Source organism: Gymnogyps californianus, chromosome 1, assembly GCF_018139145.2.
Source record: "Gymnogyps californianus isolate 813 chromosome 1, ASM1813914v2, whole genome shotgun sequence".
Taxonomy (NCBI): domain Eukaryota; kingdom Metazoa; phylum Chordata; class Aves; order Accipitriformes; family Cathartidae; genus Gymnogyps; species Gymnogyps californianus.
In genome coordinates this window covers 140,083,694-140,101,683 of record NC_059471.1, presented here as the reverse complement: position 1 = coordinate 140,101,683, position 17,990 = coordinate 140,083,694, and the positions used below count along the sequence as shown (strand labels likewise).

Here is a 17,990-nt window from a genome sequence, read left to right as displayed (position 1 = left end):
GAGTGAAGCTTGTAGAAATTTGACCTTCTTTAAAGTGCTCGGACATTTTCCCCAAAATTTGTCGTAGGTACTTTCTTTTTCCAAAGATCGAGATCTGGCCTTATCTCCCCAGTTTTGTCAAGAATAATTTGGTTGTGTATATTAGGTGAGCACAAAAGTTTTATTGCTTTGGACTGTTGAACATATTTTTTATTTTTGTTCAGATCTTCAAAAGTTCTGAAAAATTCCACTGAGTTATTTGTATTTTTTTCAGTCCATTTTTCATAGCATCTACTAGTTAGTCTGGATTTCAGCAAGTGAGAGACCTCTTGTGGACAGATACACAAAAGCAATGTTAATACATGGTTCACCCTTCCAGATCTGGTAACTTAAATGGTGACATAAAGAATAAAGAACTATTACAAAATTTAACTAATTACGAAAGCTTATTGATGAAAGCAATTTCAGGTGCTTCCTAATCACACCAAAAATAAATCTTCAAACTTCTCACATGTACCTATTTATTCCTTTATTTCTTCCATCTTTATTCCTTTCTGTGAGAAGGCAAGGTATTAAGAGCAGTCAAGGGATCATAGGACTTCAAGCAGGCCACAGCTTTCTATCCAAACACGAAGATCAAGGCATGGCTTTGAAGCTGCACGGCTTTTGCTAATAACAGGGGAGAGGCAAAGGAAAAAATGTTTGAGATTATTATCGGGATCACTTAAGAAGCAAAGGCTTACAGGCAGCGAAAGTGTGTAATAACAACTCGATCATTAGGTTGTACCATCCATGAAGGCAGCGATGGTTCTAGCAAATGGGTGAATGGTCATCGCAACATGCCTCTGGGCAGCTGGCAACCTTTGGAAAATGGCTGCAAACACATCAAGAACTGAACTAATACGGAGTCTAGACTGCACTCTGGACTAAAGGATCAAAGTCTTTCGGAATAGGCTAACCACCCTGAAAAAATTATTGTGAAAAAGGAAATGTTGAGATTAATCTTACCAGGATAGTGATAGTTATAATGACGTACTGCTTTTTGCCTCAGAATACCGGAGTGCTCCATGAACATGAGTTAAACTAGCCTTATCACTGCTATATTACCGTTCCACAGTGGGAGAACTGAAAGAAAAGGTGACTTTCTGAGTTCACATGTGAGAGATGTGGAGACGTATGTGGGTCTACGGAGTCCTGGGTGCGCTCTGAGCACAAGGCCATTCATCAGCTTCTCCATCTTTTTTCTTTAGTTGGACAGGAAATGTTAGCCTTTAGGACTGCCAGTGCAGAGTCTTCTAGGGTCAATATTAAAAGCCAGTTACCATAAACATCAGTTAAGAAAACATTTGACACTTTCAATCTCTGAATCATTTTGGCTGTGGTATAGCAGCATGAATTATTATCATTACCAAGATGTTAAATCAAGATGCATCATGCACAGTTAGAATAAATACAGGTTGGAACAAATGGTTCAATGCATACAATTATGTTAAATGAAGATATGGTTTCTTACAGACATTGCAAGACATAGCAAGCTCTGTACTTGAAGATTCACATTAGCTGAAGGCAGAGGTCTTTCAAGGGGTGGCTCAACCTGGAAGAAATAAAGAACATAAGGTTATTCAGCACTTCAAGAATGGCAAGATTAATGATCACTTTTTACAAAAAAATCCAGAGAAACTCTGTAACTCCCAATTTGAGCATCGTGGGACAAGACAAAGAAATAGATTGAGTCAATTCATATGCTTAACAGTAGAAGCCAGTGAGGATATCCAGAAGTATATAATGTCAAAATCTGGCAAGGCATCAGCTGTATTCAGTAACTTAAATAAGATTGTTTATCAAAAATACACAAGCTTAAGTCAAACAATGAATCTTCAGCTCAGTTTTCATTTCTGTCTTCTAATTTATGGTTGTGAGGATTGGAAATCTAACAAAATTACAGACAGATGTTAAAATTTTTGAGAAGGATGCCTCAGGAAAATGTTAGACAATAAATATTCAGAAATGTTGCAATTCTTGGAAGACATCATCAAGTATTTATTTCTAAAGTCATCCAGAAAAGCCAGAAAAGATGGAAATATCCCAGACATATTAGTGATGAAACCAGAGCATCCGCCACTGGATGGAAGTAGTTGGATAACCAAGTAAAAAAAGTGGGTCGTGAGTAACCCTCCCACCAAACAGTAGTTAAAAGGGAAAACGTGTATTTTAATGTTATGGTGGGCATGAAAACAACACCCCAGCACTGGCCAGGAGGGAAGAGTTCCTGCCGTACAGCATTCTGCAGCAGGGAAAGGATTCAGTTGTGTATTTAAAGACAAAGTACAAAATAGTGTGCTTATGTACTTCAAAATGCTGTAAAGTAAAAAAAGATTGAAGAAACAAGGAAAAAGGATTTTATTATTTTACTTCAATGCTGCTCTAGGTTTTAAAAGAACCTTTCACTGCAGTACAGAGAAAAACATATAATACCTTATAAGGGAAAACTTAGAATATAGGTGGGTATATATCTCAGAGTAATGAAAGAAATTTAATAGTTGCCTTATTTTCAATAGGTGTGGTGCTTAAAGCACCAAATTACAGAAGTTTAATTCAATGTTTAGTTATTTTATATTCCATCTGCTCTGTTTAATGGCGCAGGCTATTTTCTTCAAGCAAAAAAGAGTCTGGAAGAATAATAAAATTAACAATAAAAGCTTAAATCTGCTTTTATATGACAGTAGCAATTGGCAGACACCAGTTCCAGAGAACTAAACATCTTTGCTGCTTTCTAACAACAAGGAAGAAAACTGAATAAATCAGCAGTGTCCCCTTAATTTAAAATAAAAGGAAACCTCCATGGGATTAACTTGTCCTGTGTTCACTTCTGCGGTGTGTGTATTCCCGGGCTGTAGTTCAGCAGGTCTGGAAGAGGCGGATCATGTGTCATTGCTGGAAGCCATGTCAGGACTGTGATCCTTTTCAATAATGTTTGACTATGTATGTAGTCTGTTTTTCAGAGCAGAATAGCTTCTCTTTATGACCGGTTAACACTAACCGTGGATGAATCATGTTTGTCAGCTTGTTTATCTGTTAGTTCAGAGAGGGGTATTTTTTGCTGGGAAGTTGAGTAGGCAGTTTAATTGTAAACTGAGTCAGGCACTTCATTGATCATGTCCCATTTTAATTGAACTGGACACAAAAGGGAAGCAGAGGTGGTAACAGTTCCCACTGTTTGAAACTGGGCTATGCAGGCAGGGAGCAATGAAATTCCATATACATATGTGAACCATTCTGGTCCTCCACATCACCTTGCACACACATTCACACATACACAGTATTTGTGAGAACTGGATCCAGGTTCTGTGCTTGGCTCTATGTAGGCCAGGTGCAGAGCTCACTGAACTCAACTACAGATTAAAATGTCTAAGCCTAAGTATACCAGGAGTTCTTAAAGAGTTTGGAGAAAATTTTCCATGAGTTTGCCAAGGTGAGGTAACACTATTGACACTACTGACAAAATTTTCATTGATTTGTTCAGGGCTAGGCTTTGACTTTTTTTTTTTTTTTTTTTAAACAGATATGTTGTTACTGTTGTTTGCTGGGAAAGGCTGCCCAAGTTCAAGGACAGAGTTGTGAACCCAACCCGAAGATAGGATACCAGTGTGGAATTGTCTTCAGAGCTTGCTGTGTGAAGGGTCAAGAAGGCATTGATGTGTCCATCAGTGATGATGCTCCTAAAAAGGAGCAAGGTATTTTATGTTGCATGTTATAAAAGAGTGAGACACAAAATGATACGGGGTACAAGGAGTGCTTGTACTTTAAACTATTTCTGTTGGAATTCCTCTAACTTGAGATCTCCTCTGAGTAATTTAATGATGCATGTTTTGGATCGTTTGATAACGATGCATCATTTTTTTGGTGAGTGATAGCTGAAACGTTGTATACCACAGGAGGCTAAAAGAGCTGGAAAGTGGTCACTCAGTTCCTGGTGTCAGAACTTAACTGTAAGACAGATTATTTTGGCCACTAATGATCTTATCTTGGAAACTGAGTATAAGCTATTAATTTTTAATAGCATTTTGCCCACTGATAATTGCTTAATTAAAAAGAAAATCAACAATCAATTCTTTTAATTGGAATTAAAAGCCAGATGGCCTTTGCCAGCTCGGCAGAATTCAGATGTTGCCTTTTGTGTGAGAGGCAAATACCCACAAACTGGGGACATTTGAAATGCCTGGACTGTCGGGGAGAACTGAACATTTCCGGGAAACATGGTATCTGCATTTCTTTCAACATTATCAAAAGAGAGGGGCATCTAGATGGCAGCAGCTCCTGACACCCTTCTCCATGCCTAGTCCACAGAGCTGAAGAGAATGAGTGTGGACATACTGACCCTTACAGACCTGGGTTTGGGGTTTTTTTGCCTTTTTACTTAGCAGACAGACCTGAAACTGCAGAAAAGTCATGCTGTGTAGTGTTGCCTCCTTCATGGGCAGCTGAGCACTGAAAACATGCAGTCTGGCTTCCAGATCACCAGTGACAGATTTTGGGAGACATCATCCTAATCAATCACTTAAACCCAAACCCCACCACAAAAGCTTGCATTGGTCTGCTTGAGCCATTCTGTTATCAGACTTGTTTCAGGTCTTTCAAACCTGGCTTATGTCAGTGTACACACTTACCAAGTAACATTTAGAAATGCCCTGCCCGTTTCTTTGTGTACCGCTGTCTCAGCAGGGGAATTCCCCTTGTCCATTAGCACTGCCTGAAGTGACTGGCCCGGTAGATACCTTGTACTGAGACCACTCTGCTAATAACAAAAATTTGCAGACTCAGTGTACCTGCATGACATGAGAAATATACCAATACCTGAAAATCCAGAATTGTGAGCACAGCATACAGTATTTCCCACTTACCCTTGTGGGGAAGTGGCACGCATAATAACCATTATGCACATAGTTAGTATGGTTATTATGGCACACATAATAACCATTATGCATTGCAAAGATGGGTCTATGTCAACAAGCAGGGCAGGACAATGTTCTCATCATTCAACTAAGAAACAAGCAGGTGGTTGAGCATATGTCAGATATCCCTATCAACAATAAAAATTTCCTGTAGAAAGGCAGAGCAAGGAACATGAATAGACACCTTTGTTAGTCGTGAAGGGGAGATCAGTCTCCATTTTGTAAGGCAGCTTCTTGGACTAGCACCTTGTGTTTGTGTTGTGCAATAGCAAGGCATGCAAGGCATTCTGCTGCAGAGGGTAAGGCAAGCTGACTCCCTGTATGATGCTTTCTGAGTCACATAAATAGTAATCTCTGGTGCTGTGTCCCCAGAGACCTCTACAAAATCAGACCAGACTTGGGCAAACTGATTTCATTAGCTTCTGTGTGACAAAGATGTACCCCTATGGCTTGAGAACTCAATGTACCAACCCAGCCTTGTGCCACTGCACAAAAACTTGCTTTCATATCCGTGATGTATTATTTGCTTGTAAGTGACTGCTGGTTGAATAAGCTTATGGACAATCACTGAAATGAGACTAAGCTTCCTATTCAATAACCAGAATATTTTGAGATTGTGTTTTTACACATCTCACTACCAACCTACCATCTCCCCTGCGTTCAAAGTGGCAGGATTGGAGGAAGTCCATTAGCTAGTCCTTTGGGCAAGCAATGGGTTCAGGCAGTGGAAGTATTCAGCCCTTTTATGTCCTCTGTGTGGAGAGAGAGAACTCTCAGGACACATGCACGTAGCAGAAGTACCACTGATCAAAACTCTCCGAGTTAAGGTATGTGAAGCACATTTGAAAGAATGCCATAAGTAGGTGCCCAAAAGTTGGGTGTGGAGTTCTTTTTGGAATGAAGTCTAAATAAATAACTGAGGTTAATCTGATTTTCATTAAAACTGTGAGTACCCCAAGCTACTATAAAGTCAGTGGAAGCCAAGCATGCCTCAACAACATGTCTTATGAAAATGAGGTTAAGCTCTGGTTAAAAGCCTAATGTTAAGAACCTGCATTTGAGAATCTCAGCCCATATGTAATCTATGATCACAGCGTGACTTTCATATTGAATCAGTCAGATGGAAAATGCCCCATGGCCATATGCATTTGAATGTCAAATTTAAGTATGAAATAGCTGTAAAATATGTAAATAATGCTCTTTAATTTTGTCCTGGTTTATCCAAAACCCTGGTCTGAGTCCTGTCCCAAGCAGGCAGCTTTTTACTGTGAGAAGAAAAGTGCTTTCTCCTCTAATGCCTATCATCTCTCCTCTTTTTAGTTGAAATTTCAAAGGAGGAACTAGACCAAGAAGATCCTTATCTGCATGATGGCTGCAGAGGTAAGTCAGGTGACTAGTCCTGTTAGCCAGCTCTTCTGTGATTGCCTCCAATAAAAGTGAAGCAAACTTAGATGTAGAGATTAGCCAAAACCTTTTGCCTAGGCTAGTTATGAGTAAAAATAACAGAATGAAGATCCTTTCTAAGAAACAGTAGACCATTATGTGATGCCTCAATAGTTCTTAAATACAAGGGAGGCATTGTCTCCCATAGTGGAGTTCGTCTTACCCAACTGAAGCTTAGACTATACATTTAACTTTCATTTAACTTCTAGTGTACCTCAGAGGTGTTACCCATTGAACCTGTGGAGTACTCTGGATTCTTCAGAACATGGGGATCCTATATTAAATATGTGCATTCTTTTATTCTCCTCTTGGGATGATCAGGGTGATTGAATATGAAATGAAACTTGTTTCCTTTTGAGATGCATCACCTGAAAAAAAGGAAGAGAAGCGGCTATTGTCCTCATTAGTCAGGCTGTTCTGCCTCCTGGGAAGAATGTGTTATTGGGATATTGTTCTGCTAAGTATTCTGATTTATTGCTTGTCACATGTGATTTACATGTCTATAAACTTAAAACAGCAGTGATTTATTATTTTCTACAAGCATTTCAGAACTAAGTAATGTATTTAGGATAAAATCAATTTAATAGACTTATATTCCAGTTGAGAGATGATTTACTGTGCTGCATGTTGTGTAGCTATTACACTCTAGAGAGGATGGAAATGTCTTCTAGGTCATTAGCTAGTCAAAGCCAACACTGGCTCTCTCCTTGTCGCCAGCTGCTAATTACAAGAGATGACATAGAAAAATGTGTTATATGTTTTCCTAGCGTTACTTCTTTATATAATCAGCTGTTGCATTTGTCAGTTAATTAGCTGCCTGCAAGAGATGGAGTGGTATGACTAATTACAAATTAGAGTTTCTGTCTACAGTATATTTTCTGATAAACTTGGCATGCCAGAATTACTTGTGATTTTCCGAACTTCACCAGGGGAAGCTTAACTTTCCTAGGCAGTGGAACTTCCAGCAGTTTGTTTTGGAGCACCTTCATGGTATATGAGGAAATTAATTCTGTTCTTCCAACACCTCTACGATAGGTTTTACTGTGGCTGAGATGAGCTCACAGTATTAGCAGAGGTTCAGAAAGCGGTAGTTGTCCATCTCAACCACAAGACTATGGTTCCTTCTAATGTCATTGCCTTTGCCAGTACTGTGTACAGACCTAATTTTCTGTGGTGTATTAATGGCCCTGTCCTCATTAGAAATTGTTGCACTTTAAAAAATTCTTTTAATTCACTCAAAAGTGTGAAGTATTATAGCTGCATTTGCCCACATTGGTTGTGCTTATCTCAAACCTTTTGTTTAATGCCTATCCAGCCATTCTGAAAAACGGAAGAAGACAGGTTCTATTTGTACTTAGAATATCAATACTCTTATAACAAATAGTTGGAAGTATATAACCTTTTCTCTATTGTGAGAATATTAAATGTTTTTAATATTTATTTCTTAACAAGATCAGAAAAAATAAGTTTTCTTAATGATGAGCCAAATTTTGTGTAAGTTTCCTATAGTATCCTCTCTTTCTGTCTGCCAGAATAACCCCAGCTCTCTTTCACATCCTTTGTGACCCCTGCACACACCTCACTAGGTCCTTAGTATGCCAGTAGTAAGTCTTGGTTCCTTTAGGTTCTCTGAAGCCTTTGTCACCCATAATACCCTCTCTCCCTTTCATGTTTCCTGCCTGCTGAGTAGGAAAAGAGCACGTTATAGCTAATTCAGGAGAATGGTCCTAATAATGATGGGCTAAGAGTAAAGCCTAATGCAGCTAATAGTGAAAATGTTTCATTAACTTATGGAGGTGCATCTTGTTTTCCTTATTTTACAGTAATCACCATACAAAGTTTTAACTTCCCAGTCAAAACCTGAGGAGGTGACTGAGCTCATCAGCATTTCTTCGACTTCTAACAATGAATGATGGGTGCTGAGTGACTCCTTAATTTACTTCCTTCTTGTATTTGTTTTTAAAGCTAAAAGAATTCAGTGATTACAAACAGTTCTTTCAGTGTTTAGCCCTTTCCTTCTTTTGTATATGTGTGTGTTTAGTTATCTGCTTTTCTAAATAAATCAGCAAGCGTCCTGTAAATTAATGGTTTGTTTCAGTTCCTGTGAAGAGCCTCTTAATTATGTAAGACTTCTTAAAATATCCAACTAGGTGGTGGTCCCTGCTCTCAGCAGTGCAGAGACACAGGATCCAGTTACGTCTGCTCCTGCTTTGTTGGGTATCAGCTTCAACCAGATGGTGTCAACTGTGAAGGTAAAAGAAATAAAACCATTGCCTCGATTATCAGCATCCTTGTTTTAAAAGAATAAGAATAGATAAAAAAAGATCCAGACAGAAGAGATCAGAATATGCTTATGCCAGCTGGGGAAAGAGGTGAGATCATAAAAAGTTGATTTAAATGGAGTGTTGGAATGGAGTTGTGGGAAGATGGAGTTAAGAAAGAATCAGTAGAAGAGATGGAGGATTTAGAGTGGAGAAGAGTCAGAATATCTTGAATTTATTGTTGTGAATAAAACTAAAATAAAATACCTGTTCTCTTTTATAATAGGAGATAGCAATTGATAAGGCAGATGAAATAGAGTAGGATTCTTCAGCTTGTTAAGGACACAACTGACAGAAAGGATGAAAGTTTTAGATATCGTGAGTGGCATGGGAATAGTCAAGGGGGAAGAATTAAGTTTCTCCCAGAAGAAGAACTAAAGGGACAACAAATGAAATGGGCTGGGATAGAGCAAATCGCACTTGACTTCATACATGTGTGATGTAGACATTTGCTTCTGAGCTAGTCAGCCTACGCTCCTTTGGTTGCTAACTGAGAGAAACAAGCACTTCCAGGGCACAGTTCATCTTGCCTGTTCTGCATAGCTATTCTAGGATGAAAAGCGTTACTCATCAGGAGTGCCTTTTTCTGTCATTGACTGAAAAGGGAGTCTAGGTAAGTAGCTTAGATATACAAACTTCAGAATATAAAATAGATATTGGTGATTGGTCAGATTAACACTAACCTAGTGTGAAATATAAAAAGGAAGAACTTTTACATTTGATACACATGGATGCCAAATTTTCTTACGCTTTCAAAGAGAAAATGAAAAAATTCACAAAAGAAATGTCTATCAGTAGCTATAAAGTAGAAAGTTGCAACTTGTGGCTCAGCGAGTCCCTAAGCCATATGTTGGTGGGAGGCAGAGCAAGGGAAGGATTTCTGAAAGTTTGCCTCATTCATGTAGTCACTATAATCATCTGCTACTGGACTCAATCAGATGATGTTGGCCCTTTGCTCTCGCTCAGTCCAACTTCCTCCTCTTTCTTAAGTACAGTGAATCAGCAGTCATAAGTCCTGTTACCAACGGGGTCAAAATGTCTGTAGTCGCTCACACTCTGACAACAGAGATGAGTAGCCACGTTGTGGGTGTGTGAGTGTAGAGGCCAAATCCAAACCATTCTTTGTATCCTGATGCTCACAGTAATGACTGGTTGGAGGTGTGCCCACAGCTAGCCTTTGACCTCATCTCTTCCCAGTGATTTCATGTTTCCTATTTACTCTCTCTTTTTTTTTTTTTAAATCATTTTGCATATTCTAGATATTAATGAATGTATCACTGGGACACACAGCTGTGGTATTGGACAGACCTGTGTCAATACATTAGGATCCTTTCGCTGTCAGAGGGACACGAGCTGTGGAACTGGTTATGAACTAACAGATGACAGTCGTTGCAAAGGTACGTCCTGTGCAGAGAAACTGAAATCTTCCAGACTCAAGTAAAAAAATGAGTACATCATCATGTCATGCTCTTTTACTTTTGGTAAATACACATGTAAGCTGTAGTTACACAGGGACACACAGACAGTGCTGCTTCTTCTGGGACAGCCGTTTTCCACCTGTCACCTTGCAGATACCAGATCAGGCTGTCTGTGGACTACTACAAAGACTTCCAGGAGAGATAACTACATTTATTTTACACTGGCAATTTGTGCTGCGCGACAGGAGCTGGTCTGGGGACTGAAACAGTTGATTTTGAAAGCCCAGCACTCACACTATACACATTTTTCTGGTGTTCACTTCTGGCTAGCTCTAGTCTGGTCCTGTGAATTGGTTGCTCATTAGTGAGTGGAGTGCCTAAGTCCTGCTCCTGTAGCATATCTAATGATTTAGTTTCACCTGAAAGGATCAAGTTTGCACACTTCGGAGTGTGAAACGAAGTGTGGCAAGTGGAGTGACCAGGTGATTCAATTTGAAAACGCTAAGGTAGATGCATCTTTTGAAAAAGTAAGCCTTTATCCTCAGGAGTTAATTTCTTAATCACAACATTCTTAAGGATTTAAAAATGAAAAAGGGCTAAAAGCACTGTTCTTGACTAGCAATGTTTGAACACAAGGGTAATAGTCTTTTTGTTTTTACTAAAGAAATTACTGATTTCAAGTTGCATCTAGCTCAAAGTATGCTGCTATGTGCATCCATAACTTCACCTGACATGCTACCTTCACAGAGATATAAATTAGCAGCAAACTCCATTTGATGTGGAATTGATTTCCACTATGAGAAAGTCTGTTCCCCCAGAGAATTGTTTATAAACAGACTAATTTCATTCCACTGAGTAAATTAACCGAAATTCTGGGTAAGGTTTTATAGTAGGAACTGATCAGTGATGAATAATAAATTGAATAAAAAAGCTGAGGAACAAACACCAACGCAAAACCTGCATAATGTACAGACAATGTTTTTCAAAGTATCATGGTCTAACTTTGATCCCTTTGAAGTAAAATTTCTGCTGATTTGAACAACATCAGATTTAGGCCAACAAATAGCTTACCAGCAAGTATTAACAATCTTTCTCTGGTGGAAAAAAAGGAGTACAGATAGTAAATTATGCATGCCATTAATGTCAGAAATTTCTTATCTGGTATGTTAATAATGTTAATTATTAATGTTAAGTTAATAGCGATGAAAATGGAAAATGAATGATCTTCATGTATGATTTTTAAATGCCAAGTAAAATGACTGAGTTGTGCAAGATGTAGAACCCTGCTGAACCCAGTTCAGTATTAAGCCATCCTAAACTTAAAACGGGCTCCACAATCATTATTTAAGTCTCACAAAGCTCTAGGGATAAGCAATTGCATCTACTGTTGTGTCAACTGCATAAATGGGAAAGCTGAGGCATCCTATTGCTAGAAAGTTTCTCTATTTTAATAGCTTTAGGAGATTTCATCCCATTGCAAGGTGGCAAACATCACATTTTAGTTGCTTTTATGTGGACAGGGTTACATTTGTGAATGAAGCCTCATTAGCCCTTGTCTGCTTTATCTGAACCATAATTTATTCACAAATATTTATTGTCTATTCTGAACTGGAATGGAATATTAAAGTGAGCAGAAATCATATTTGTGTGCATTTTAAAGCACAATAATGCAGGGATATTGCAAGCCTTAATATGGATGAGAATCAAGGCCAATTAATTCACTTATGAAAGAAATGAACAATGTCTGCATTGAATCCAAGGTTAAAATTAAAATTGCACTTGGACATATAATTAAATCTTACTGAATTCAAAGCTGAGCCCATGTATAAGCACACTGCTGAATCAAGGCTGAACACTGCTGAACATGATGCTTCAGGTGCTCTATAATCATTTTAAATCATTTAGTTGTGAGAACTAACCTTGTAAAGCATAATACACACACACACACACCCCCCCCATATATAATGTTAATAACGAAATAATAAAAAACCCTTAACTTATTCTACCTGTTTTTACTGAGATTCTGTTTGAGGTAGTAGGTCAGATTGATCCCGGGTCGCTGCATTGCATTGCATGAAGGTATGCTGAGGATTAACCTGTCTGACATTTTTAACTATGTCTTATGTTTTAAATGTGATGAAAAAGCTTCTGTCAAACTCCTGCTAACAATTTTTTTTTGTGATGTACCAGATATTGACGAATGTGAGACTGGTACTCATAACTGCCCCCCCGATTTTATCTGTCAGAATACTCCAGGATCTTTCCGTTGCCGACCCAAGCTACAGTGCATGAATGGGTTTATACAAGATGCACTAGGCAACTGTATTGGTAAGACATATTCTTATCTCAGTGAATACTTAAGTGTTGCCTATGAGATAAATTGTAGTTTCACTGGGTGAGTTCTGAGCTTCTCAAGTCATTCTTCATGCATGTATGCATTGCTCTGCTATGTGTTTTTTCTGCTCCTTTAAAGGCAGGCTTGGTCCCACAGGTAAGATTTACAGACGAAAACCATTTAAATAAAATACTTAAATACTAGATCTCTATTTTTAATGAGATTTGGTTACCTAAGGCACTTGGCTGCATTTGAACAGTTTCCTTAAGTCTTTGGGTACTTTATCTGAAAGAAAATTTGTAAAAAATTTGTGATATGTTTTATCTCCCTCTATCCAAAATGTTTTAGCTAAAGCTTAGTATAAAAAGCTGTAATTTATGACATCCTCTGTAACACACTTTGTTGATATTAGTACGCATGGTTTTACAGGTATGTAGGTCTTTCCAGACCTGTCCCCCATTAGTTATAGCCTATCAAGAATCTTACTATGTATGAGAATGATGGGCCAGTTATAACACACTGTGGAGAGGAGTTTTATTTTAAAGACTGATAACAATCTGTCAGGCTAATGCCTTGTTTCCAAGACTCCTACAAAACAGAATTATAACCTTTATATAAATATGTTAGAATTACTGGTTTCCAGCAGACTTTAAATAGAATTGTCTAACGTGTCCTACAAATCTATCAGTTATTCCCTTGAGTAGTATTTTCAAGTCTCAACTTAACTTTGAATTCCCCCATCGGCGTAGTGTGTCTTGGAGTTGTGGAACTGGCTGAGCAGCAGCAGCTGCCAAGTCTAGCTCATTGTCAACCCCTCGTTCTCCTGACCATATCATACCCTGTAGTGCCGAAATCTGACACTGGAAACACTGAGACTGAAAACAAAATTGCAGCTTTTAAAATGAAGGGGGCCAGTGCTTGTGCACAACAAACCCTTTGAAGACGTGTATCTGCCGTAGCTAGCACCAGGTCCATGGCAGTTATCAGTTAGCTTGCCTTCACTGACGTTAGTAAAGCCACATCAATTTGCAGCAGCAATAGTTATGTCCCCTAAAATGCATTTGCTCAAAATATTTACCAAAACAATTTCACAGGCTGACTTTACACACTGTGAATCAAATGCTGCCCTATGTGGTGTTGAGGGGAAAAAGTATGAAAACTTTTCTGTCTTTCCAGCGTCTTCGTAAGTTGAAAATTTTACACTCTAGTGAGCTGGTGTAGGCCTGGCTGAAATGTTTCACATTATACTACGTCCCCTTCCCCATCTTCAGGCAGCCAACATTTTGCAAGCTGGATGCTGTACTTAATACCATACCATACCAACTGGAAAGCAGCAGCTCTTCAACAGTTAACAGTACCACTGTGTAAAATGATGGTAATATCCCAGTGAAACAGTTGGGAAAATTTTAGGCAGAGAAGTACTCACGTGAAACTGGACTTTGCTGAAGGTTATGGGATGCCAGCCTGTACACTTACCAGCAGTGCTGCTCCTACAAACTGTCAGGTCTTAGTTACATTAACATTTTGAGGTAGCAAAGGCTGCCTCAGTACCTTCTATAGCCACTGATTCCCGACTCTGAAACTCCTTTCCCCCAAACTAATAGCACATGCTAACCTTGTGTAACAGTGAGTTCCTTACCTTCTTGTCTAGATACACTGCACCAGATCATACTCTAATACAGCTTAGTCTCATCTCACTACATTTTCTGAGATTTTACTCTATAGTGGGTTCTTAGCAGGCAAAGGTTATCTTTGTCACAAAGCGATTCAATGTCCAGTTTGTAAAAAACCAGACGTACGTTTGATGGATGGTAGAGGGCTGCATAGTCTTGTGAATACATAAATAAGCTATTCGCATTCTTATGTGTTTACATGGACAACTTACCGTAAGACAGGGTAAGGTATTCATGGTGAATACCTGTGAGCAGTAGTTTATCTCTGTAAAAATGGAGTCAGCTGCTACCTATATGAGCACATACTACCAAATAGCTCATTCACTGTAAGCCACAACCCACAGACTGCAGCATAGCTGGTTGAGCTGGTGAACTGAATTGTTGATCATCTCTTCGTATGTTTAGGGGAGACTTTCAAAGGCTTTTAAACAAACACGAGTTCTATACCCAATTTCCACTGCTTTTCAGTGGGATCTGGGCCTCTCATACCTCTCGTGATCTTCACCCTGGAAGAGTTATATCGGTGAAGCTAAATGGCATGAATAGTTGTATTCTCCCAGGGGCAGAACTTTTCAAACTCTGAAGGATTACATCAGGATGTAAACCTCTGAAGGATTACATAAGGAAAGCATCTTACCTTAAACATCTTCAGACAGCAGATAGTTACACTGCTTTGTTGTGCTCTTGTAGATATCAATGAATGCCTGAGCACCAACATGCCATGCCCAGCTGGACAGATATGTATTAACACTGATGGCTCATATACGTGCCAGCGAATCTCACCCAGCTGTGGCCGAGGTTATCATCTCAATGAAGATGGAACAAGATGCGTAGGTAAGTAACAGTTTGGAAGAAAAAACAGTTTGAAGAAAATAAATCACATCTATCATTTATGTTTACCAGTTTCTTGCACTTTGCCCAAGTTTTTCTCACTCCCACAGTTAATTCTCGATCCTGTTCTTTCCCTCATGGCAGTCCCAACAAGTGAAGAATGACAAGGATCCACTCTCTGTCTTTCATATAACTCATGAAACCCTGTATTCTGAGAGGAGGAGAAATGATAATCACCCCCCAAAAATGGCATTGTCTGTGACTATATTAGTGTATTGGAACAATGCTGTGTGGTCTCAAATCTCCTCAGTACAGAGGTATAACACAAGGCCCACTTAATGTCCCACAGAAGCCATTCAAGTAATGTTGAAAGGCATATATGCCTTTGGCTGGCTTTTAACTAAGGTGGCTTTTGCAGAGAGTGGTATTTTTGCATTTGTTTTCAATTTTTGTAAATGGCTTATTCAAAGCACTACTGACTGTGGGTCTCTGGCATCTTACACTAGCTGAAGATCTGATCCATGAATACTGAGTGTGCATAATAAATCAATTTTGCTCCTGATTTCCTCCAAAGATTGTCTGATTTCCTGATTTCTTTTCCCTCCAAAGTCCATCAACATTAACAGGACACCTGAGAGAGAACCTGCTTCAGTAAGAATAGTTTGAATTTGTGACTCTGATCTTCTTGTAGAAGCTGAGAGCTAGATCAAAATCTTGCTTTCTGTTTCAAAACACGTTATAACTACTAGGGGACACAGAAATATGTTAACATGTTGCTCTTCTCTCAACTTGCATGCTCAGAAGTGTACTTTCAATCACTTCTCTTCTTTTTTTAGATGTGGATGAGTGCTCATCCTCTAATCAGCCTTGTGGAGAAGGACATGTTTGTATAAATGCCCCAGGCAATTACCGTTGTGAGTGCAAATCTGGCTATTCTTTTGATGTCATCAGTAGAACTTGTATTGGTAAGTTGCACCTATCAACTTAAATACATGCAGCCATGGCATTTTAAAAAATGATCCTGTGTAAAGAATGTTATTGCTCTCTGCATAACCTCTTTCATCTGAATGTAAAATTGACTACTATATTATTTGTATAAATCTAATACCATATTAAAGAGCTGCTGATACTTCAAAGGAAGCTGTATTGGTATTGTCAACATGTTATCTGTTATCCTGTTAAAAGGTAAGATTATGAGAGTGCGTGTAATTGTTTTCTGTGATATTTTTATATGCACCTACAGCAAAACATTCCTTTGGAAGATCAAAGCAACTTTCTTCTTTATAGATCTAATTCAATTATGCACTGGGGTGCTTCTAAATGAGCATTTTGAGCAAGTCCTTCCCTCTCTTGTATGAAATTTAGGTTTGGAAAATAAAAATCAAACTTTTATGAGCACATTCTTGTCCAGACTACTACTGCAGTGAAGCCATCCAATACATCTCTATGTATTTACCATTGCAGATATCAATGAATGCAGACGCTATCCAGGCCGCCTTTGTGCTCACAAGTGTGAGAATACTCCTGGTTCCTATTACTGCACTTGTACCATGGGATTCAAACTTTCAACTGATGGCAGGTCATGTGAAGGTACGACTGTCATATGCTTTGGCTATATAGTGTGAGATACAGCTCATTGCTGTTTAGCTATTTCCGTTTTATTTTAGCTTGTAAGACTGCACGGGAATGGCATGAGAAATCAACCCAGTGTGGTCTCTTTGATTACATGAATGCTGTTATGATTAATCAAGGCCACTGTAGCCCACAGTTCAAATATATTGCCCTTAGGCTGGATCATGCGGAGGTGTATGGGTCTGCATTTACTGCATTTTGAAGGGTGATTCAACTAGATCGGATTCAAGACCTTCAAAACCAGCCTTGCTGATATCCAGATATAAAAATGGAAGCGTGGTCCTAAAGACTCCCTCCAAGTCACACACCTTGAAGAACAGTGGGAAATAACAGCACAGTGCAGATTAACCTATACTGCCAGACCCTGTAATACACCCAAAGCCCCCTATTTTCAGCTTACTCAGTGATATGCGTACCATCCTTTTTTAATTAAAAAAATTGTCTTCCAAACTTTTGTCTTAGTCCTGTAATCGGATTGATGAATATAGCAAGAAATTTGGGGTTCAGGTATATAATTTTGCATTTCAGATTTAAATGAGTGTGAGAGCAGCCCCTGTAGCCAAGAGTGTGCCAATGTGTATGGCTCCTATCAGTGTTACTGCCGCCGTGGCTTTCAACTTAGTGACATAGATGGGATTTCATGTGAAGGTAAGCATTATCATTTTGCAGATAGAGGATGAGTGAGCATTTCTTATTCTCACCATAACATACATGAAGAATTCTATGTACCTGTAATTGTTTCATTTTAAATTTGATTCTCTTTGGTATTTTCCTGTGAAACTATGAAACTGTATTTAATGAAGGTCTCCCACCCATGTCCTAGTCTAGAAATATCTCTGCTTTTGTGGTGTCAGTTTTGCTGTTTACACTGAATTGTAGCTTCGCATACTTTTGTAACTTGCCAGAAATTTGGGTTTTTTTCTGAGGAACTAACAGAATTTCTAGTCTTCAGCAAGTGAAGATACAAACACATTTGTATGTTACATATGTAATATATAGTATTACTAGGTAGTATTTTATATATCCTCTTTTTGTGGCTCGTTCTGAACTAATGTGTAAGTAGGTTCTCCTCAAATACAAGGAGGATGTGGGTGTGACCTCATGGACAAGATCCTGAATTTGGACTTAGGTCTCCAGGACTCACTAGACTAGTAGGACTTACTAGACAGTAAGACCTTGGGCGGAACACCTCACCTCGATTTCCTTTTTGTAAGAACAAGGATGAAACTATTCCTCTCCTTCCCTTTTGTAAAGTACTACTATACACGTCACTGTAAAGTGCTTGCTCTTATCCATTTACTTTGTCTCTTGGGCTCTTGTATTGCTTTTAATTTTCTTCACACCTCCATTTATTCCTGACAGCCTTTATTGACTAGAGCCACACCTATCTGATGATCTTTTGCCTT

General features: G+C 38.8%; 1 protein-coding gene across 2 annotated transcripts in view; it reads left to right on the top strand.

Annotated features, from left to right (window-relative positions):
* The window catches only part of FBLN1 (fibulin 1), an 82,057-nt gene that overhangs the window by 26,020 nt on the left and 38,047 nt on the right, over positions 1-17,990 (top strand). For both annotated transcript variants that reach the window (XM_050910354.1, XM_050910361.1), the window contains exons 4-12: positions 3,542-3,713; positions 6,252-6,311; positions 8,525-8,626; positions 9,955-10,092; positions 12,304-12,441; positions 14,812-14,955; positions 15,789-15,917; positions 16,417-16,542; positions 17,113-17,232. In XM_050910354.1, coding sequence (XP_050766311.1) covers positions 3,542-3,713; positions 6,252-6,311; positions 8,525-8,626; positions 9,955-10,092; positions 12,304-12,441; positions 14,812-14,955; positions 15,789-15,917; positions 16,417-16,542; positions 17,113-17,232 — 1,129 coding nt within the window. The remainder of the gene's footprint in view (positions 1-3,541; positions 3,714-6,251; positions 6,312-8,524; positions 8,627-9,954; positions 10,093-12,303; positions 12,442-14,811; positions 14,956-15,788; positions 15,918-16,416; positions 16,543-17,112; positions 17,233-17,990) is intronic.